Source organism: Schistocerca americana, chromosome 2 (genome assembly GCF_021461395.2).
Source record: "Schistocerca americana isolate TAMUIC-IGC-003095 chromosome 2, iqSchAmer2.1, whole genome shotgun sequence".
Classification (NCBI taxonomy): domain Eukaryota; kingdom Metazoa; phylum Arthropoda; class Insecta; order Orthoptera; family Acrididae; genus Schistocerca; species Schistocerca americana.
Genome location: NC_060120.1, coordinates 135196206 through 135219187, shown reverse-complemented (window position 1 = coordinate 135219187; position 22982 = coordinate 135196206). Strand labels below are relative to the sequence as shown.

The window sequence follows — 22982 nt, the reverse complement described above, 5'->3', positions numbered from 1 at the left end:
GTGAACGTTACTTACCACCATGTGCAGTATCACCAATGATGCACGGAAGAGGTGGTGTTACGGTGTGAGAGTGTTTTTGTAGTTAGAATTTGGTTCCCGCATTGGGCATAAGAAAACACTGAATTTTGAATGATATGAACACATTTTACAGGTTATTCGTGAGTGATTACATGAACACACAATTGTGTTAAATGTGGAAGGACACGAACACATTTAACAGTTGTGTTAAATTTTATTTCGTTTTCCAATAAAAGGAGAGCACAACCAGGCTTCAGGATAAACAGTCCCATCTTCATATACGTAGAATATCCATCTTGGAATATATGAAATGAATTTTCTGCTTACTTGCCATGTACTAGAGAATCACAACATTCCTGAAATGGACTGACCTGCCCGGAGTCCAGACATTTGGGATGACTCAGAACGTTGACTTTGCCCTAGTCCCCCGCGTCCAACATCATACTATCTTCTTTGGTTTCTGTCTTGTTGGAGGATGGGCTACCATTCCTCCACAGACTTTTAGACAACGCGTTCAATGTATTCCTCAAAATAAAAGCGAAGGGTGAACTAACACATCCCGTATTAATATCCACTGATAGATGGAATAAATGTTTTGCTGGTTGTGTTTCTCTGTTTTGAAATAAGTATTTGTTTATTTTACTGTATTTCAAAATGCACTTCATGCACTATATGAAGACGAAACACAAGAAAAACTATTTTGTGAACAGGGCACAGCAAAACTGAGGAAAATACTGTTATAAACACGTGATATATATTTATTGCATACAGTGTAAGTAATTCAGGCAGAGCAGTATCACACCAAGAACATGCAACAAAATGAAAGAAAACGAGATAAAGGTCGCGAAATTACACATAGTGATTCAGCTAAGCTGTTCACCTCAAATAAATTCGGCACTTATATCCAGAAATGTTTATACTATCACAATTCTGTTCTCTGAGAATGCGGATAGAAGGTGTGTGTGATCAGCACACCGCTCTCCTGGTTGTTATGATGGTTTCTCTGACCGGAACCGCTACTATTCGGTCGAGTAGCTCCTCAATTGGCATCACGAGGCTGAGTGCACCCCGAAATATGACAACAGCGCATGGCGGCCCGGACGGTCACCCACCCAAGTGCCAGCCACACCCAACAGCGCTTAACGTCGGTGATCTGACGGGAACCTGTGTATCCATGGCGGCAAGACTGTTCCCTGATCTGTCAAAAAGTCGTCACTAAACGAAAGTATAGTCTCTTTTCAGACCTGTATTAGTAACAGAGATGTCTTCATTATCTTCACTCTTCGAAGTGTGACTGTAATACTATAAGACGCTAGTGTGATAGTTCCAGTAAGAGGAATCTTTTAGAAGCTAGTATGATAGTATTGCAAGAGAAATGTAGACTGGCAATGGCAAGGAAAGCGTTTCTGAAGAAGAGAAGTTTATTAACATCGAGTGTAGATTTAAGTGTCAGGAAGTCGTTTCTGAAAGTATGGAGTGTAGCTATGTATGGAAGTGAAACATGGAGGATAAATAGTTTGGACAAGAAGAGAATAGAAGCTTTCGAAATGTGGTGCTACAGAAGAATGCTTAAAATTAGGTGGGTAGATCACCTAACTAAAGAGGAGGTATTGAATAGAATTGGGGAGAAGAGGAGTTTGTGGCACAACTTGACAACAAGAAGGGACCGGTTTGTAGGACATGTTCTGAGCCATCAAGGGATCACAAATTTAGCATTGGAGGGCAGCGTGGGGGGTAAAAATCGTAGAGGGAGACCTAGAGATGAGTACACTAAGCAGATTCACAAGGATATAGGTTGCAGTAGGTACTGGGAGATGAAGAAGCTTGCACAGGATTGAGTATCATGGAGAGCTGCATCAAACCAGTCTCAGCACTGAAGACAACAACAACAGCTTCTAAAGAAGGCCACATTATTTTGACTGAAACCTAGGTAAAGATTGGTTTCTATTTGCAACTGAGACTGACGTATTACATGTTAAATCTTGCTTTTCTTACCCTGGTGCCTGCCTCCTTTTTTTATTTGCGAACGGGTGAGATTTGCCAAGGTGTAGTTTCAGATGTGACGGAAGATGCTGCATCGACTTCAACAGTAGCCTTTCCATTTTTTAGAAGCTACAGCTCCTACAGATGGTTCATTGCCTGGATCATTGGAAAAAATCTTCAATCTCTCCTTCATTTCCGGCAATGAAATCTGCATCCGTGAAAATATGAGCGTTTAACAGGTACATTCCTGTCACCCTAAACCCATTTACTGCTATCTCCCTTGTCTGGCAAATTGAGGTAAGCCTCCCCAAACAGTTCGGTGATCTCCATGATTGTTACTGGACGTGCAGTTTCTCCCATCCAATAGCGTACTTTTCAAATGACTCATGAAGGTCCTATGCAGCGGCTGCATCTTGCGATAGGCATGAGGGGGCATTATGACATGGTTTTCGCATGCGACATTTATAACATCCAGATTTCTTGTGTGGCTAAAACGCCCATCCAGAATCGGTACCACCGGTGATTCAGCTGTTGGTTTCATCTTTCTCAATAAATGTTGAACTCAATCAATGAAGAGCTGGTTTGAATCTATCTAGAGAGATGGCAGACAAGACGTGTTAGCTGACTGCCGCAGTTCTTCCAAGTGAATATCATCATGGACGGGACAACATTTCCTGTAGCACTCATGCAGGTGACGACGGTCACAAGTGATCAATGCTCTGCAGAAGAAATGGTTGCTTCTTGTCGCTTTCCCTTTCTTGCAACGACGTGGAAATCTTTGCTCTGTATAGTACGTAAAACAATGTCGTCGACATTTTATGATCTGTCTGGCGGAAAGCGATTTTTCTGCATCTCTTGTGAAAGCATAGAGAAAATATATTGCAACATTTTCTGTTGTGAAACCTAGACATCTGCAAAATGATGTTGCGGTGATTTTTCTGGTAGAAATTTTCTTTTAGTGAGGCTCCAAGAATACGCGTAACCACTTTCTTGCAGCCCTTCACCCAAAAATGGATTCTGGATACGTTCCATTGTCATGCTATATTCAATCAGCTGTTATTCTTGTTCGGGAGGCAGAACAGCTTTTCACCCAAATTTAGTCTTTGTGGCTAAATCATATGGTAAGTCTGACTTTTACTAACCTAAAACGAGTGGCCCTGGGAACTTTCAAAGTTTTTGCCATCTTCAGGAAGCCCATTTTCTTCTCTCCAATATTTTTATTTGCTGTTTGCATAGCTGATTCATTCTACTGCTTTTGAGCTCGTGAAGTCATTTCTGAAGCAATACTCAGTTTCTGAAAGTACGATACAAGTATGTAATACTGGAGCAAAATACGGAATACTACATTTCATATTAGTGACACAGCCACATTGAAATTCAGAAACACGAATAAAATCGAAAATGAAATTTAGATAGGCAAAAAAACACACCGTTTTACAGCTTACTGCGTGAGCTAAGAGTCTGTTTACAAAATACAGTAATAATTAATGTATTATGACATGACTGAAACTGAAAACTACTAACCTGCAACAATTATTCCGACTAGTGTATTCATTAAAACAGGTTTACTCACTCGCAGTGGCTGCCAACTGAAAAAAGAACGCATCCCAAAGCACTCCACAGTTGCCGAATGTAGTCTTCAACCAGCTCACTAGAGTCTTACAAGGCAAGAAGCCGTAGTATTTCATATTGCTACCCTTATTCCACATTTGTGCCTACTCCTCTACTGTCTCTGTAAACATTTTTTTTGTTACTGAGCAGAAAAACTACACTCTTAAGAATCTGTCAGTGTTATCTGACGTTTTTGGATTAGGCTAATAGTTCGTAGATGCATATTGTTACACATTACGGCTGAAACCTGGGCCGCACAACTTGTTGATTCTCGCCGCATGCGGACCGTCGGCCGCAGTTTGAGGACAACTGCTCTACAGCTTTCTATAAGCACTCCACATTGTCGGGATTTCCTTTTCGTCTTCATTAATTGGGGCATTGTATTTTATCAAAGAATATCTTTTATTCACGCGTAGAAGGGTTAAAATTAAAAGTGCCCATTTGCTTACCGAAAATATGTGACAGGATATTGGGCTGCAATCGATTAATCTTGTTACTAAGAGAGGGATCTCTAATCTCGTTGAGTGCTAGCCAACTCTACCACTAAAAGTTGTATCTCGCTTGGATTCATAATGTTCTCGCCCCTAAAGCCAGCTGCTTGCGTGGAAAAAGAGTCTGATTGGGTAAACATCCTGAACTTCAGTGACTTGTTTAATTTTTCTTGTTGTAAAAGCGTGCTAATGTTTAATGTTTCAATAAAAGACTACCTTCGTGCTTTTGGCTTGTTACTGGCTTCATGATTTCTAGTAGATTCGGATTTTCACGTTCGTTTGGCCCAATTGCATTTTAATTTGTGGTGGATAATTTGCTTTCAGGCTGCCACAGGAGTAATCCTTTTTAGAGTACTTTCAATCATGAATCCTCTATTTCAAATTATCTTGCAGAAATTGTTACGAAACATTTCCAAGCTTAAAACTACCACCGTGATTCCCTGAGTGCAAGATCTGCTCTGCCCCGTGCACCTCATTTCAGCGGTACCACCAATATCAGGGAATTGCTCCCTTATCCGACACCTGGGGAGGCGCCTTGTGGAGGATGTAGTAATTCCACCCCTATATTATTATTATTATTACTATTATTATTATTATTATTATTATTATTATTATTATCTTGTTTGACATGTGGGCAGTTTATGCAAGTATACTTATATTCATATGACATACTTCTTTCGTTTCTTTTTACTAGCGCACTATCGTCGGTTGTATGATTATAACAAATGTGTTTTCGGATATATTACTACTCACATTCACTATATATCTATAACAAATGTGTTTTCATACATACAACCAAATTAAAGTTTATTTGTTACTCTCTTAGTTTTAGGTAACAACTTTCTGGAGTACAATTTTCGTAACATTAAGTTGCTGGTTGATTCTACACACGAATTTTTTGCGATCTTATCCTTTTTTTGTCGCCCTGGAACTGTACATCTTTGCACTGCATGCATCGAGACGTCCGAGTTTCGGCGTTTGCGATCACATTAAAAAAAAATACCGGTTTGCTACATACATTTTACACTCCTTGTCCAGGTTATCATCGTCACACACAATAAAATATGCACCTACAAAACAAACCAATATCCACACGCATACAGACGCTTCACCAAAACCAGAAGACGACTTAAAAACACCCAATGACAGGTGGCAACAGTAAACACAAACAACCAACACATTTTATTAGAAATTACGCACTTTGAAATGTTTGAGTTGGAATGTGCTTGCAATTACCGAAAATTAGTCGCCTGATGGTACGATTTCCAGACTCATAGATTCTACGAAGCAATCTGAATGTCAGGTTCCTTGTAGTTACGTTTGCTTATCCAACTTCTGTGAGTGCCCTCTTACAGGTGATCATTTCTCTTCAACTAAACTGGCTATTGTATTCATTATCCTAATGTCTACAGCCCTAGAGAATTTCAAATGCACCTCATCACTGCTCAGTATTATGGTAAACCATTTATTTCTATGACGGTTTTTGTTGAAGATTCTCTCAAACTTCAACCGTCTCTTCATCATTATTAAACTGAGACATGAGCTATATCTACTTATCGGCACGTGCTAAAATCTATACTTGTTTTGAGAATCTCTGCTGGAATATCTCATGTCTCTAGGCCTTTTCCATGTAGAACTCCTCCCCTTGTGATTACTGAACAGTTTATCAGCTATTATTATATGAACGTTAATGCAGAACTCAAATAGTGTTTCTTCTCTATCATTACTACTCTCAGCCCATCTCCTGCAATTCTGTCTTGTACTCTTTCCCCTACCACAGCGTTTCAGTCACCCACGTTAATTAGATTGTCGCCACTCTTTACACATTGAAATACCCAGTAAGTGTCCTCATGTACTTTCTGTACCTCTTCATCTTCCGCTTGCGATATACGCATATGTGTATAAACCCAAACTAGTGTTGCTGTTGTAGAATTCAAGTCGATCCTAATGAGTATAATCCTACCACTTGAACTGCTCTTACTAACTCACTCTCTGCCCTACATTTCCATTCATGACGAAACCTACTTCTGTGACACCATTTTCTGCCCTATATTCGTCACGCGATATATCCTTACCTTTTCTTTCACATCATTTCACTAACGTGCTTTATTGCTAATTGAGTCTTTGCAATTACGTTTTCAGATTTCCTAGCTTCGCTGCTTTGGGATCACATATCGAAACCTCCTCATGGTCGTCGTAGCAACGGAACTGCAAGTTTCTGTCTGACTTCGATAGCAGTCGCACAGGATATGGCAGACCCAGTGGCGCGAGCCCGCTGAGCCACGTCTCCAGCATCTCCGTACCACAGCGCTCTCTGCCACCATGATGTGGAAACCACCATTATTCTTGCTTAGTACAGCAAGACTAATCCTGGTAGCTATTGTATGAGCTGGACTCTGTTTCTTGTTGAATTATTTGTACTCGGTCTTCATATGCTTGGGGAAATATAAGTTAAGTAAATCTTCTGTTTACTGTAATTGGTTTTTTTCACTAATATTTTCTGCTCCTGTCAAGCTTTTGTGCGACGACAGTTGCCGCACCCCTCTGCCGCCAACCACTCCTTACCACAATGCAGGAGTTATACACAACAACTACCACAAGCAAATTCCGACACTGCATGCCCTGACTCACAGAATATTACGCTTTCTTTGGTTATTCAAGCTTCTTCTCATGACCTATTTCTCCAGTGCAGTTGTTGGAGTGGACAAAGGTTTGAGGCTCCCTTTTGCCCTGGGACCAGAACCAGATCCTGAAAGACGGTCCACGGCTTGAGGATGCAAAAGGAAAAACGCAGCGTGTAACGACAGGCTTTATGTCCTGTAATAGGAAAAGTGCCCATTGTCAAAAGATTCCTGATTTCTCCACCATTCGAGTCATCAGGAACAGAGTGCCAAGGAGAAATAGGTCATGAGAAGAAGCTTGAATAACCAAAGAAAGCGTAACATTCTGTGAGTCAGGGCATGCAGTGTCAGAATTTGCTTGTGGTAGTTGTGTACAACTTGTGCATTATGGTAAGGAGTGGTCGGCTGCAGAGGGGTGCGGCAACTGTCGTCGTGGTTTTCTGTTTCCAGATGTTGAAAGAATATGGATGGGATCTTTTAACTGTTTCGGTGTGCTCTTTGTATCTAATATTGAAGTTTCTGCTGGTTTGTCCTTCCGGCCGCTGTGGCCGAGCGGTTCTAGGCGCTTCAGTCCGGGACCGCGCTGCTGCTGCGGTCGCAGGTTCGAATCCTGCCTCGGGCATGAATGTGTGTGATGTCCTTAGGTTAGTTAGGTTTAAGTAGTTCTAAGTCTAGGGGACTGATGACCTCAGAAGTTAAGTCCATAGTGCTTAGAGCCATTTGAACCATTTTGATTTGGTTTGTCCTGTGTGGAACTTGTGGCATGTGTTACATGAAATTTTGTAAACGTCGAAGTTGTTAATGTGGGAATCGTAGAGTTGCCTTTGTAGATTTTGTGTTTTAGCCCGTGCTGTCTTGATATGCAATGGCGATGTTGGTTTTGTTGAATAATTTGTTAATTTTATTTGAGACATTACCTACATAATTTGTGGTTACGTATGTTGCTCACTTCCTTTTCATTCTGCGTCTTAACTGTTGTTTACCAAGTCTCACTTGAAGGTCATTCCGCAATTAAAAAAAAGAAAGAATTTCTCCTTGGGACTCTGTTCCTGAAGACTCGAATGGTGGAGAAATCAGGAATCTGTTGACAATGGGCACTTTCCTTATTTCAGGCACTGGACTAACAAGGGTGCCTTCCTATGCCGGAAAACTTGGGCTGCAGTTGCTGACGACTTTTATTCAAAATTTAGACAATGTCCGTGTTAAAAACTGGAACCCATGACGGTTTGAGTACTAGTCAAAGACGCCAATCGTAGACACAGCTATGCCGAATAGTTTCGCCGCCTAACCAGTGAGACAAGTGGCTCTGGCCAAAGCACTGGCTGCACAGTGGAGCTGTTACGCCTCAGCCGGTGAAGCGATTGCCTCGGTTTCCCACAGGTCGGCGGCAGTTGGCACGCACTGCACTGTGCGCCCGTCCACTTGGAGACCGGGGTATGCAGCGGAGGTCCTGGCCGCCCGCCGTCCACATACAAATGGGCGCCAAGTGGCGGCACCAGCGCCGCACCCACCCTGGCGCAGGCGGCGTGCTCACCTCGGCGCCGTCCAGATATATCACAGTGCGTCGGTGATGAAAGAAACAACAGCCGCGGTCCTCCAGTCAAAGTGTAGGCGGTTCATGTTTCCATTCATGACGTGCCACTTCTGCAGCAGAGGAAAAAAACATTTTGGCGCCAACGTCGGTCTTCACACCAAATGGAATGCCATCACCCTTTGGGTGTTTAGCGCTTTTGACTGTGGACGGTAGGGCCTACATTTCGATTCTGTGCAACCATCTGAAACATTTTCCTTTCTTTTTTTTACTGTGCAATGACCTTCAAGTGAGACACGGTAAATAACAGTTACGACGCAGAACGAAAAGGAAGTGAGCAACATACGTAACCAAAAATAAAATTAACAAATTATTCACCAAAACCAACATCGTCATTGCATATCAAGACAGTACAGGCTCAAACACAACATCTACAGAGGAAACGCTACGATTCCCATATTAACAACTTCGACATTTACAAAATTTCAGGTAATACATCTCACAAGTTCTACACAGGACAAATCAGCAGAAACTTCAATATTAGATACGAAGTTCACGCAAGAAACAGTGAAAACAACCCATCCATATTCTTTCAACATCTGCAAACAGAAAAACACGACGTAAAATCCATAACCGAAGCTCTATTAATCCTCCCTATTACGCAAAAGGGAGCAATCACGCACTTCCTTGAAGAAATGGAGATATGTTGAAATCCACAACCCTCTAAATATACTGAACGAACAAACCGACCTCAAGCACACAAAATATATTGAAAACCTTATTGATATTATAAAGCAGAAAAACGGTTAAAATAAACAAACCAGACACACAAGTAACACGCATCTATAGTAACGACATTAACATCATATAACAAAGATATAACAGCAAGAAAATTTAGCAAATCAGAATCTGTACTAAAATTATTTCATAAAAATAAAATTAAACATAAGAATCTTCAAAAATCAGACAGAATTTCAGGCAAAAAACCGAATCAGAACCTAACCTGAGCAAATAATCAAAACATAACCCAATTTCCACATAGTATCTGCCTCTACTGGTAACTATGTAAACATGTAATATCGCTGATCCACTGTCATCCAAGCTCTCAAGAGGGAAAATAACGCACAATAACTGAATATTATGTATTTAAAATAAGATATAACAGTAGGTTAACAACGAACGTCGAAGTAATGTCTAAATACAAGTTCCAAAAATACAGCATATAGCAGAATCGATATTACAAGCATGATAAAAACACAAACGAATGTATAATACCTTTACGATCGCAATTGCAGTTTACAATATCAATACTATCACCTCTTAATGGAATAGAAAACACTTCACGATGGCTATATATCGAAACAGCACATTGTGATCTGCACAGTAAACCTCATACAAAGAACAGTGTAACTGGTATATCACTATCGCACTCATGTCACTACAAGACATATTTTGCACTGTGGGCCCCATGGAACAAAGAAGACTGTAAAAAGCAAAGGACTTTTGACTGGAATGTGATATGTCTATTTTTCCTATCCATGTGAGCAAGCAAGGTCCGCCGCTTCTCTGTCATCATCAGATGATCTTAACTACGTCATATCTTTCAAAATGATGGAGCACAGCATCATCACACAAAATCAATGTAGTTCACTGCAGTTATCCAGTTTCGTTAATAAGGTGAAATTTGTAGTCCTGAGTGATTTCGACCAAAATGAATGCTTAATTGTTTCCGTCTCTGCTCCACTATCATTTCTTTGTTCACTCGGAAAAGCGTAGTGGTTCAAATGGCTCTGAGCACTATGGGACTAAACGTCTAAGGTTATCAGTCCCCAAGATCTTAGAACTACTTAAACCTAACTAACCTAAGGACAGCACACACGTCCATGCCCGAGGCAGGATTCGAAAAGCGTAGTGGTAACGTCTTTCGATTAATGGGAAACGAAAACTGAAAGAACGTGCTTTCGCAATTTCCCCTTTAAAATAGCGGTTACATTTTAAGGGAGATTTGTAAACTCTTGCCAGTAAAAAGTAACATCAAAACACTGTACTCCGTGCGAGATGTGGTCTCTAAGATGGATCCCAAAAGATTCGCGGAGAGATTGTGTAGAAGTACAAAACATTTTACTGCCAAATCTCATTAGATGTGTAGACAAAAAAGGACATGTCATTTGTTCTCGTTAGCAAATCCAGCTTCTGTCAACAGACAAACGTTTCATAGGTTCTCATTATTCCTGTTTCCATGAAGCTGCAAAGGAAAACTCTATCTATCACTATGAAAGTGTGTAACTAAATTCTGACGGAACTACATTCATTAGTGCTTTAGTTTTCTAGTCACGTAGGAAGCTCGTATCTCATTTTCTGAGGAAATGTGGCAAATCGGCTGATTATTATTACGAGGTGTGAAGAAAGGCTAGTCAGCAACCAATTTATATATATATATATATATATATATATATATATATATACACTCCTGGAAATGGAAAACAGAACACATTGACACCGGTGTGTCAGACCCACCATACTTGCTCCGGACACTGCGAGAGGGCTGTACAAGCAATGATCACACGCACGGCACAGCGGACACACCAGGAACCGCGGTGTTGGCCGTCGAATGGCGCTAGCTGCGCAGCATTTGTGCACCGCCGCCGTCAGTGTCAGCCAGTTTGCCGTGGCATACGGAGCTCCATCGCAGTCTTTAACACTGGTAGCATGCCGCGACAGCGTGGACGTGAACCGTATGTGCAGTTGACGGACTTTGAGCGAGGGCGTATAGTGGGCATGCGGGAGGCCGGGTGGACGTACCGCCGAATTGCTCAACACGTGGGGCGTGAGGTCTCCACAGTACATCGATGTTGTCGCCAGTGGTCGGCGGAAGGTGCACGTGCCCGTCGACCTGGGACCGGACCGCAGCGACGCACGGATGCACGCCAAGACCGTAGGATCCTACGCAGTGCCGTAGGGGACCGCACCGCCACTTCCCAGCAAATTAGGGACACTTGCTCCTGGGGTATCGGCGAGGACCATTCGCAACCGTCTCCATGAAGCTGGGCTACGGTCCCGCACTCCGTTAGGCCGTCTTCCGCTCACGCCCCAACATCGTGCAGCCCGCCTCCAGTGGTGTCGCGACAGGCGTGAATGGAGGGACGAATGGAGACGTGTCGTCTTCAGCGATGAGAGTCGCTTCTGCCTTGGTGCCAATGATGGTCGTATGCGTGTTTGGCGCCGTGCAGGTGAGCGCCACAATCAGGACTGCATACGACCGAGGCACACAGGGCCAACACCCGGCATCATGGTGTGGGGAGCGATCTCCTACACTGGCCGTACACCACTGGTGATCGTCGAGGGGACACTGAATAGTGCACGGTACATCCAAACCGTCATCGAACCCATCGTTCTACCATTCCTAGACCGGCAAGGGAACTTGCTGTTCCAACAGGACAATGCACGTCCGCATGTATCCCGTGCCACCCAACGTGCTCTAGAAGGTGTAAGTCAACTACCCTGGCCAGCAAGATCTCCGGATCTGTCCCCCATTGAGCATGTTTGGGACTGGATGAAGCGTCGTCTCACGCGGTCTGCACGTCCAGCACGAACGCTGGTCAAACTGAGGCGCCAGGTGGAAATGGCATGGCAAGCCGTTCCACAGGACTACATCCAGCATCTCTACGATCGTCTCCATGGGAGAATAGCAGCCTGCATTGCTGCGAAAGGTGGATGTACACTGTACTAGTGCCGACATTGTGCATGCTCTGTTGCCTGTGTCTATGTGCCTGTGGTTCTGTCAGTGTGATCATGTGATGTATCTGACCCCAGGAATGCGTCAATAAAGTTTCCCCTTCCTGGGACAATAAATTCACGGTGTTCTTATTTCAATTTCCAGGAGTATATATATATATATATATATATATATATATATATATATATATATATATATATATATATGCGTTCCCCTGAAGACAACTTAGAAGCCACCGACAAGCCAATAGTTTGTGGTACATGTCCTATTTCGTAACTTTGTTCACAACTCACGTGCCGGCCGGAGTGGCCGTGCGGTTCTAGGCGCTGCAGTCTGGAACCGAGCGACCGCTACGGTCTCAGGTTCGAATCCTGCCTCGGGCATGGATGTGTGTGATGTCCATAGGTTAATTAGGTTCAATTAGTTCTAAGTTCTAGGCGACTGATGACCTCAGATGTTAAGTAGCATAGTGCTCAGAGCCATTTGAACCAACCACAACTCAGTTCGAGATCCATGCATATTCAAATGTCATCGATAAACATGCAAACTGTCTTTTCGTCATCAACTCTTACTTAACGTACTATCAGATATTACAATCAACTGACTGTAGAGGTTCGCCGTTTCATCCTATAACAACCGTCGTGCACTTCGCGAGAACTCATTGCATTTCACCTTATAACTCACACATTCGGCTATAAACGTCTGCCATTTCGTTTTGTGTAGTCAGAAACGGAATAAGTATTCGTATTTCTCTGTCAAAATACGGTTTCATTGTGTTAAATATTCAGATCGCCTATCCGAAAGCACTGCTAGCTTATCCACATACAACGTGTGCTATCGTGTGAAGCACATTGCAAGGCTGCCTTTATACTTTACAACAATAAGAGCAGATGTAGGCAAGTACAGAGAAATGAATCTCTGCTAATAGGCAGTCCTCTTACCCCCATGTCTCAATAGGGCTTGACATCAAAATCAGCAAAATACAGTATTAGAGAAGGTGCATGCAGTAATAAATTGAGGACAAAATTTTGTGGTCAAAAGTCTTATCCAAAAATTCCGTGAAACATGGAATATATTAAGACTGATACTTACTGGAAGGTCACTTCGATTGGCATGAACTGTACTAACTTGGTTCTCTGCGGACATTTCAATAATCTAGCTAGTTAAACATCAGAGGGATTAGACGGAGCCTGTTTTTATGATACGTACAGCAGACAAAAGTCTTAAAACTACGCCAGGAACCTCCGAGGAAAAACTGATGACACATTGTGTCAGGTACGTCGAAATAGCAAATGTGTTCTTAAAATTATTCTTGTATTGTTATTACTATGAAACGGTTTGAACAGTAGTGATTAATAATTTAAACTTATCTGTGTGCTTTACAAATGGCAGTGAATAATTTATAGTCCCTTTTATTATGTGTGTACACACACACACACACACACACACACACACACACACACACACACACACACATGCAGAAAAACTAACACCCCCCCCCCTCCCGACACACACACACACACACACACACACACACACACACACACACACACACTGATTTGGAGGACGAAAATGATCTCTACAAAAATCAACATGGATCCCGAACAGTGATCTTGCAAAACCCAGCTTGCTCTATTCCGCTATGCCATCCATAGCGATGTAGGCAACGGTGCTCAAGTTGATACCGTGTTCCTAGATTTCAGGAAGGCATTTGTCACCGTCCCGCACAGCCGTTTAGTGAAAAAGTTGCTAGCTTATCGAGTATCGGGCTGTATTCATGACTTCCTTGCAGCTGGAACTGATCACGTAGCTCTTAACGGAACAAAATAGACAAATACAAAGGTGATTTCCGGAGTACGTCTAGGAAGTGTGATAGGACCGGATAGGACCATTATTGTTTACAGTGTATACAGGGTGTTACAAAAAGGTACGGCCAAACTTTCAGGAAACATTCCTCACACACAAATAAAGAAAAGATGTTATGTGGACATGGGTCCGGAAACGCTTAATTTCCATGTTGGAGCTCATTTTAGTTTCGCCAGTATGTACTGTACGTCCTCGATTCACCGCCAGTTGGCTCAACTGAAGGAAGGTAATGTTGACTTCGGTGCTTGTGTTGACATGCGACTCATTGCTCTACAGTACTAGCATCAAGCACATCACTACGTAGCATCAACAGGTTAGTGTTCATGACGAACGTGGTTTTGCAGTCAGTGCAATGTTTACAAATGCGGAGTTGGCAGATGACCATTTGATGTATGGATTAGCGCGGGGCAATAGCCGTGGCGCGGTACGTTTGTATCGAGACAGATTTCCAGAACGAAGGTGTCCCGACAGGAAGACGTTCGAAGCAATCGATCGACGTCTTACGGAGCACGGAACATTCCAGCCTATGACTCGCGACTGGGGAAGACCTAGAACGACGAGGACACCTGCAATGGACGAGGCAATTCTTCGTGCAGTTGACGATAACCCTAATGTCAGCGTCAGAGAAGTTGCTGCTGTACAAGGTAACGTTGACCACGTCACTGTATGGAGAGTGCTACAGGAGAACCAGCTGTTTCCGTACCATGTACAGCGTGTGCAGGCACTATCAGCAGCTGATTGGCCTCCACGGGTACACTTCTGCGAATGGTTCATCCAACAATGTGTCAATCCTCATTTCAGTGCAAATGTTCTCTTTACGGATGTGGCTTCATTCCAACGTGATCAAACTGTAAATTTTCACAATCAACATGTGTGGGCGGACGAGAATCCGCACGCAATTGTGCAATCACGTCATCAACACACATTAACTGTGAACGTTTGGGCAGGCATTGTTGGTGATGTCTTGATTGGGCCCCATGTTCGTCCACCTACGCACAATGGAGCACGTTATCATGATTTCATACGGGATACTCTACCTGTGCTGCTAGAACATGTGCTTTTACAAGTACGACATATCATGTGGTTCGTATACGATGGAGCTCCTGCACATTTCAGTCGAAGTGTTCGTACGCTTCTCAACAACAGATTCGGTGACCGATGGATTGGTAGAGGCGGACCAATTCCATGGCCTCCACGCTGTCCTCACCTCAACCCTCGTGACTTTCATTTATGGGGGCATTTGAAAGCTCTTGTCTATGCAACCCCGGTACCAAATGTAGAGACTCTTCGTGCTCGCGACGGAGGGTGGATGCATGTATCTTCGCTAACGGAGGACATTTTGAACATTTCCTGTAACAAAGTGTTTGAAGTCACGCCGGTACGTTCTGTTGCTGTGTGTTTCCATTCCATGATTAATGAGATTGGAAGAGAAGTAATAAAATGAGCTCTAACATGGAAAGTAAGCGTTTCCGGACACATGTCCACATAACATATTTTCTTTCTTTGTGTGTGAGGAATGTTTCCTGAAAGTTTGGTCGTACCTTTTTGTAACACCCTGTATAAATGACCTAGTAGAGAGCGTCGAGAACTGTTTCAGACTATTCGCAGATAGCGCACGTCTGTAACAAAGTAGCAACGGCAGAAGACAGTATGGATTTGCAGTATGGCCTGCAGAGGATTGATGAATAGTGTATGCTCTGGCAGTTGACTCTGCACGTAAATAAATGCAATACATTGCCTGTGCGGCTGGTTAAGTAGTGTGTAAGCTTAGGGACTGATGACCTTAGCAGTTAAGTCCCTTAAGATTCCACACACATTTTTTTGTAATATATTGCGCGTACGTAGGAAAATAAAGCCGCCACACTACTGATGATAAACTGAAGGAAACAGTATCTACTGTGAAGTAACTGAGAGTGTCTATTCAGAGCGACCATAAGGGGAATTATCACACAAAACAAATAATAGGAAAAGTAGATGCAATACAGATTCAAAGGAAGACTGGTAAGGAAATTAACTCATCCACGGAGGAAGCGGCATGTAAGGCGCTTGTTGAACCGATTCTTGAGTATTGTTCAACAATATGGGATCTTTGTCAGGTAGGACTGATAGAAGAGATAGAGATGATCCAACGAAGAGTGCCGCGTTCAGTCACGGGATCGTTTACTCGGCATTAGAGCGTTACCGAGATGATCAACAAACTCCAAAGGCAGACGTTACAAGAGAGACGTTGTGCGTCATGGAGAGATTTACTATTGACATTTCGAGAGAGCAGTCTTCATGAAGAGACGGACAATATACTACTTTCCCAACATAATGTCGAATAGTGAACACGAAGAGAGATTTCGAGGAATTAGAACTAGTGCCTGGGCTTACAGACAATAATTCTTTCCACGCGTCATTCGCAACCAAAACAGAATAGGAGTGATCAGTTAGTGCGGGATGTGATGCAGATGTAGAGGTAGATGTAGATGTAGTTGAGCCAAATCATTCCGTCCACAGCCCACCGCAAGAGCGAATGCCACCTCATAGCGTTACGAGCAAGTCATGCAGTAAGGAAAGCATATGAGCGAAGCAGAGAGGAATTACAATGCATTCCACAGACGATAAGGCCCCAAATGGAGACATTCACCCACATAAGTGACGTTAAGAAAGGGAAAATTGTTACGGCCCAACCCCTGGGAACCTCCATCTCGGAAACTGCGAAGCGCTCGGCCGTTGGCGTGCTACTATCGAGAAATTCTATGGAAAAGTGGTTGACTGGTGAAACCACAAGTCGGCGACAAGGTGTTGGGAATGCACACCTCATTAAAGAACGTGGAGGTCGCTCTGTAAACCAGGATGGACGGTGATTTGTGGAAGATCTTGTGACAGTGTGTAGCGATGCAAGAGTCACCAAATTTGTTATAAAAATCAGTAAATTACTCAAGGAACAGTATTTTTCAGTACATGTATTTCGTTCATTCCAAGCAAGTGTCGATTCGTGACGTCATCGTCCAGATACGAGTTGACTGTAATATGAATCCGTTTTAGCAAACTAATAACTTATCACAGGCAATAAAATTTTATTGATTATGAAATACAAGTTCTTGAAGTTTATTAAGAATCGGAAATGTTTAGTTACTAATTACACTCCATAATTTATTTGCTTAATGTAAAAGTGTTTTGAGTTTTGTATTCATAGCAAAAGTGTGAATTTATGTGCTGCTTTTACTCTGAGACGAGTTCAGTTCCCTGACCTATGTAGTAATTTTATTTTGTGATCTAGACCCGAATGGAGAGTAAATGCAGTTTCATTTAAACTTTACGTGAGACAGACACATCACGTTATTACAAAAGAGTAGTTAGGCCATTAGGGAAAACTGAAACCTGCGAGCTTGATTTGAAATAAGTTACACTCCAGTGCGTGATCGAGCTGTCCAGTAAATCATGTACAATAGTTACAAATGCGTTTGGACTTAACGCAGGAAGTCAGAAATTAATTTTGAGACAAGTGCTAATTTTGAGAAAAAAATGAACCGAAAGTTTATTCAAAATATGGAGGTCCAGTTTTATTTGGGACTCGTATCACCTTGTTGATTACGTTGCCTAGGAAACACTGTAAAGTAGTTTAACTAATTCACTAGAACGATTTGCGACGTAGTAAGGTCCATTAAACACACAAAATGCTTACCGCGTGAGAGTATGAGAGTGTTTTCCTTTCCATAAATGCCAATAAACAGGCAGTTTCAAAAGTTGAATTATTAACTGCTGTGTAACTTCACTGATTGTCCTACACCACTACGGAACTAGTTGTATCTTGCCTCTTCAGAAGAGATCTCAGGAAGCCGGGATAAACTAGAAGAAGAGAAAGACTAAATAAGAGGCATCGGTATAAGTGCACAACGCTGGTGCAGGTACAAGTACTTGAGAGCACACCACGCAGAGCACACTGTTGTGCATGGGATCCGATGCAGGAAACTCATGGTTGCATTAATCACGTTTCTTGATTCACCATTTCGATGATCATATCTGGGTACGCCATGATACAGGCGAGCTAGTTTTAGAAACATGGAGCAGTACTATACTATGGGAAACAGTCATCTGGACTTCAGTGGGACGTGTAGAAATAATCGAAGGAATCTTGAGGCTGTAGAGTACATGAGCACTATTGCGAACCACCTGCATCCATTAACGCTTGATGTCTTCCCTGCTGCTGATGGGATTTTCCAGCAGGACAAATGTCAGTGTCACAGGGCCAGAATCGTGCTAAAGCGGTTTCAGAAATACGATAGGGCATTCACGTTGATGTCTTGGTTATCAAATTAGCCTCATTGGGACCTCATGGAGTGCATCTAGGACGATATCGGCCACCAGCTCCGCGCCCATAATTTATAGGAATTGCCTTGCCTGTCGAACACAGCTGGTGCCACGTACCTCCAGAGACGTACCAAAGATTGACGAAGCTATGATACGCAGATTCGCTGCTGTATTATGTTCCGAAGACGGATCAACATGCTATTAAGTAGGTGGTTCAAATGGCTCTGAGCACTATGGGACTTAACTTCTGAGGTCATCAGTCCCCTACAACTTAGAAGTACTTAAACCTAACTAACCTATGGGCATCACACACATCCATGCCCGAGGCAGGATTCGAGCCTGCAGCCGTAGCGGCCGCGCGGTTCCAGACTGTAGCGCCTAGAACGGCTCGGCCACCCCGGCCGGCTATTAAGTAGGTGCTTATACGGTTTTGGCACACTGGTGTATTTACATTTTATTGTCTGCTGCAGTGTATAGTGAGGAGGATAGTGATAAGTTACTTGTCACGTCACACACCGACAAGCATTAATTCTCATGTTATGTTCGCTGAATAGAATTGTTACGTTACCTTTGCTTGCATGAGCGACCACAGTAAGGTTTTTCCTACATGTGTCCACTTCTGCAGTATCTCGCTAGGCTACCATCCTAATGTAATGGTGCCTTCTATGCTAATGTATCGACCAAGACTCCATCACTACAAGATGTTAACAACAGACATGCAAATTAGTCACCTCGAAACATATCCTCAATGCGACCTGTATTTGTGGATGATGCATTCTGAGGAGGATAACTTACAGGTTATGGAGGCCACCCACCTGACCAGGAGCTGGTGCAGTTGCATGGCGAAGGAGGCGAAGAGGCAGCCGAGCGCCATGACTAGCCCGGCCAGCACGGCGGAGAGGCGCGTCCACTTGCGCCTGCACAGCGCCACCGCCAGGGGCGCTGCCAGCAGCGACATGGCCGCGCTCAGCGCGCCCAGCCACGCTGCAACACCACCACACACACTGTTTAATGCAAACTTTCCTAACTGAGTATGTCACGTTTATTATAATACCAGCTTAGCGCCCGCGCCTGCGTAGCAATTACATAAAATATAATTTTGTAAACATATATTAGGGCTATTGAAAATTTCTCTTGGTGACCGTTAAATACACTACTGGCCATTCAAATTGCTACACCAAGAAGAAATGCAGATCATAAACGGGTATTCATTGGACAAATATATTATACTAGAACTGACATGTCATTACATTTTCACGCAATTTGGGTGCGTAGAGCCTGAGAAATCAGTACGCACAACAACCACCTCCGGCCGTAATAACGGCCTTGATACCCCTGGGCATTGAATCAAACCGAGCTTGGATGGCATGTACAGGTACAGCTGCCCATGCAGCTTCAACACGATACCACAGTTCATCAAGAGTATTGACTGGCGTAATGTGACGAGCCAGTTGCTTGGCCACCATTGACCAGACGTTTTCAATTGGTGAGAGATCTGGAGAATGTTCTGGCCACGGCAGCAGTCGATCATTTTCCGTATCCCGAAAAGCCCATACAGGACCTGCAACATGCGGTCGTGCATTATCCTGCTGAAATGTAGGGTTTCGCAGGGATCGAATGACGGGTAGAGCCATGGGTCGTAACACATCTGAAATGTAACGTCCACTGTTTAAACTGTAAATTGCCGTCAATGCGAACAAGAGGTGACTGAGACGTGTGACCAATGGCACCCCATACCCTGACGCCGGGTGATACGCCAGTATGGCGATGACGTATACACGCTCCTAATGTGCGTCCACCGCGATGTCGCCAAACACGGATGCGACCATCATGATGCCTTAAACAGAACCGGGATTCATCCGAAAAAATGACGTTTTGCCATTCGTGCACCCAGGTTCATCGTTGAGTACACCATTACAGGTGCTCCTGTCTGTGATGCAGCGTCAAGGGTAGCCGGTTCGTGCAGATCGTTGTTGTCTTGCAAACGTCCCCATCTGTTGACTCAGGGATCGAGACGTGTCTGCACGATCCGTTACCGCCATGCGCATAAGTTGCCTGTCATCTCGACTGCTTGTGATACGAGGCCGTTGGGATCCAACACGGCGTTCCGTATTACCCTCCTGAACCCACTGGTTCCATATTCTGCTAAGAGTCATTGGATCTCGACCAACGCGATCAGCAATGTCGCGATACGATAAACCGAAATGGCGATAGGCTACAATCCGACCTCTATCAAAGTCGGAAACGTGATGGTACGCATTTCTCCTCCTTACACGAGGCATCACTACAACGTTTCACCAGGCAATGCCGGTCAACTGCTGTTTGTGCAAGATAAATCGGTTGGAAACATTCCTCATGTCAGCACGTTGTATGTGTCACCACCGGCGCCAACCTTGTGTGAATGCTCTGAAAAGCTTATCATTTGCATATCACAGCATCTTCTACCTGTCGGTTAAATTTCGCGTCTGTAGCACGTCATCTTCGTGGTGTAGCAATTCTAATGGCCATTAATGTAGGTTTCTTTGATTTTGTTCACAAATTACAACACCTCCTAGACTTTTCATGCTAATTAAGGCAACAGAAGCGCGGTCTCTTTTGAATTTAATCCTGACCAAAGAGCTATTCTGGTAGCTGCAGTTCGTTAATCCTGTCTTTTGAATTCTTGTGGTGGTATTTCCAAATAAAATTTCATCCCCCAGCACAAATTTTCTTATTTCTAACGGAGAAGTCAAATACTAGATTTCACAGATTCAGCATCAAAAATATTTCATAAAAACTTTCATCCTGTATTTCACCCTCTTAGAATGTGAATTTCCACAAACACTGAAACATCTATTTTATGATTTCAAACCGAGCATTCAAACAACAATTCTCATGGTTCTAACTTAAAATATACTTTAGTAGTTCTTTAAAAATGATTTATTTGAAAAAAAAAAAGCTTTTGGCCAACATTTCACCTCCTTGCGGTTGAGTTTCTCAAATGCTACAACAGGTATATATTTATATTCGACACAGAAACCAAACGCCAATTTTCATAGTCTAGCTTCAAAATTACCTTTTGTAGCGGGATTTTTTAAAAAATACTTCCATCTCTTACTTCATCCCCTTGGGTAAGGATTTTCGAGAAATCCCCTTCAACGATGCCTACAGTACGACATGAACACCCTAGCCAAATTTCAAGTTCTGTCCTTAGCAGTTTGTGCTGGCGATGACGAGTCAGCTTCCTTTTAAATATAGAGATTCCAAGCTATTGTATAGTGATCGAATGAATTTCGTTGAGGAAACCAACGTTCTGCCCCAGCTTTAAGGAGTGTTTCAGCTTTAATGTAGATGCAGTTCATACCCTGACTCTTTACATCCAGTAGCAGCATTCAGGAGCAACCCGATAAAGTGGTACGCAGATTTATTGTAAACCGAGTTACTGGCTTACAAGATACCTAGTAACAGAAAGTACTTCCTTTCGAACATGTAACAGACTCAACACGTCGTAGCATTGACTTCCCAAGGCGTCTAGCGCAATGGGTAAGGGTGTTGAGACTTGTAGCAAAAATGTTTTCCTTTAATCGTTTTTGTAGGAGCTTAAAAGGCGGCCCCCGTGCTAACAGAGCTTTCCAGCTCGTGTTTCTGACTCCCCAGACCAACTGGCCACAACAGGTCATAGATTTCACTGCCACTTAAAGCCTGTTACCTGAGAAGTGGCCAGCCCTTGAAATCCAGCAAAGCTATCCACAGCTTACGTTTAACGTCTGTTTGCTGTCTGCAAAACAGGATAAGACCCGCACAAATTGATTGGCTATGTTTCAAGGACGAAAGACGAAGAAGACAGTATCTGGAGATTTATGTTAATGCCAGTCGCACCTCCACACGACCTCAAAACTACAGTAAAATGTCGAGGCATTGATTTAGGACAGATAGTGATTCACTCACCTTCCAGTGCTACCTAGTTGGCGTTGAGTTCATCAGGCATACACAGGTTTCGACAGCATTCCATAAATGCTTCATTGTGTTAAGATTTGGGGATGAGGGGTCATGAACTCACTAATAAGTTCATCAGGTCACCTGCGTAGAACTGCAGAGAGGTGACATTTCACAGGGTCCAGATGAAACACGGTACATCGATCTCTAATGTTGGAAAGCGGTACTGATGGACTACAACAATGTCCACATAATGTATACCTTTTGTTGGCCCCTGCCGCCAGACAGTGGCACCTACTTGTGGCAATGTGAAGACAATCTTGACCTCAGCTGGGCCACCTCCGGTGTGTACACAACCTTGCTGACATGCTGTCACATGTAGCCTACGCTACACTCTCACGTATCTGTCAGCTGATACAACATCTGACCACGTCATCATTGTTCCATGGTCAGCGAGGAGACACAGTTCGGCCATGGAATGCTGAAGCAATCTTTGTGCATCTGTCTCTATTTATTGCTGATAGAAACGGTTTCCTGAAGCCTAACATCAAAGTCGGCGACAAAATCACTCATAGTAGACCTCGATCGCTGCCTATAGCTCCGAGGAGATGACGTGATGTTCGATCTTGATACATCTGCGGTCATCACGTGCGGCTGTCTGGGCATGCGGAAAAATTACCTCTGTTGTAATGTTTCTGCTATATTGAAGATCAACCTTAGACAGGGTTGACTTTGGTACCCTGATTCTTGTGTATTCTCCGATATGCAACGACTCACGACTCATGCATTTTCTAGAAATTATCATCGCATGTTCAAAGTCTGTTAACTGGCAAAGAGCAGTAACATTCACAACACACCATTCTGCTTAGATAACATGTCTACAGTCGCACTTTGCATCAACATTGGGGCGTCAT

At 43.2% G+C, this 22982-nt stretch overlaps 1 protein-coding gene across 1 annotated transcript in view; it reads right to left on the bottom strand.

The window, feature by feature from the left end:
- LOC124593825 (monocarboxylate transporter 12-like) overlaps positions 1 to 22982 on the bottom strand; it is a 602114-nt gene that overhangs the window by 77226 nt on the left and 501906 nt on the right. Inside the window, exon 3 of the mRNA XM_047132174.1 lies at positions 18969 to 19137. Coding sequence (XP_046988130.1) covers positions 18969 to 19137 — 169 coding nt within the window. The remainder of the gene's footprint in view (positions 1 to 18968; positions 19138 to 22982) is intronic.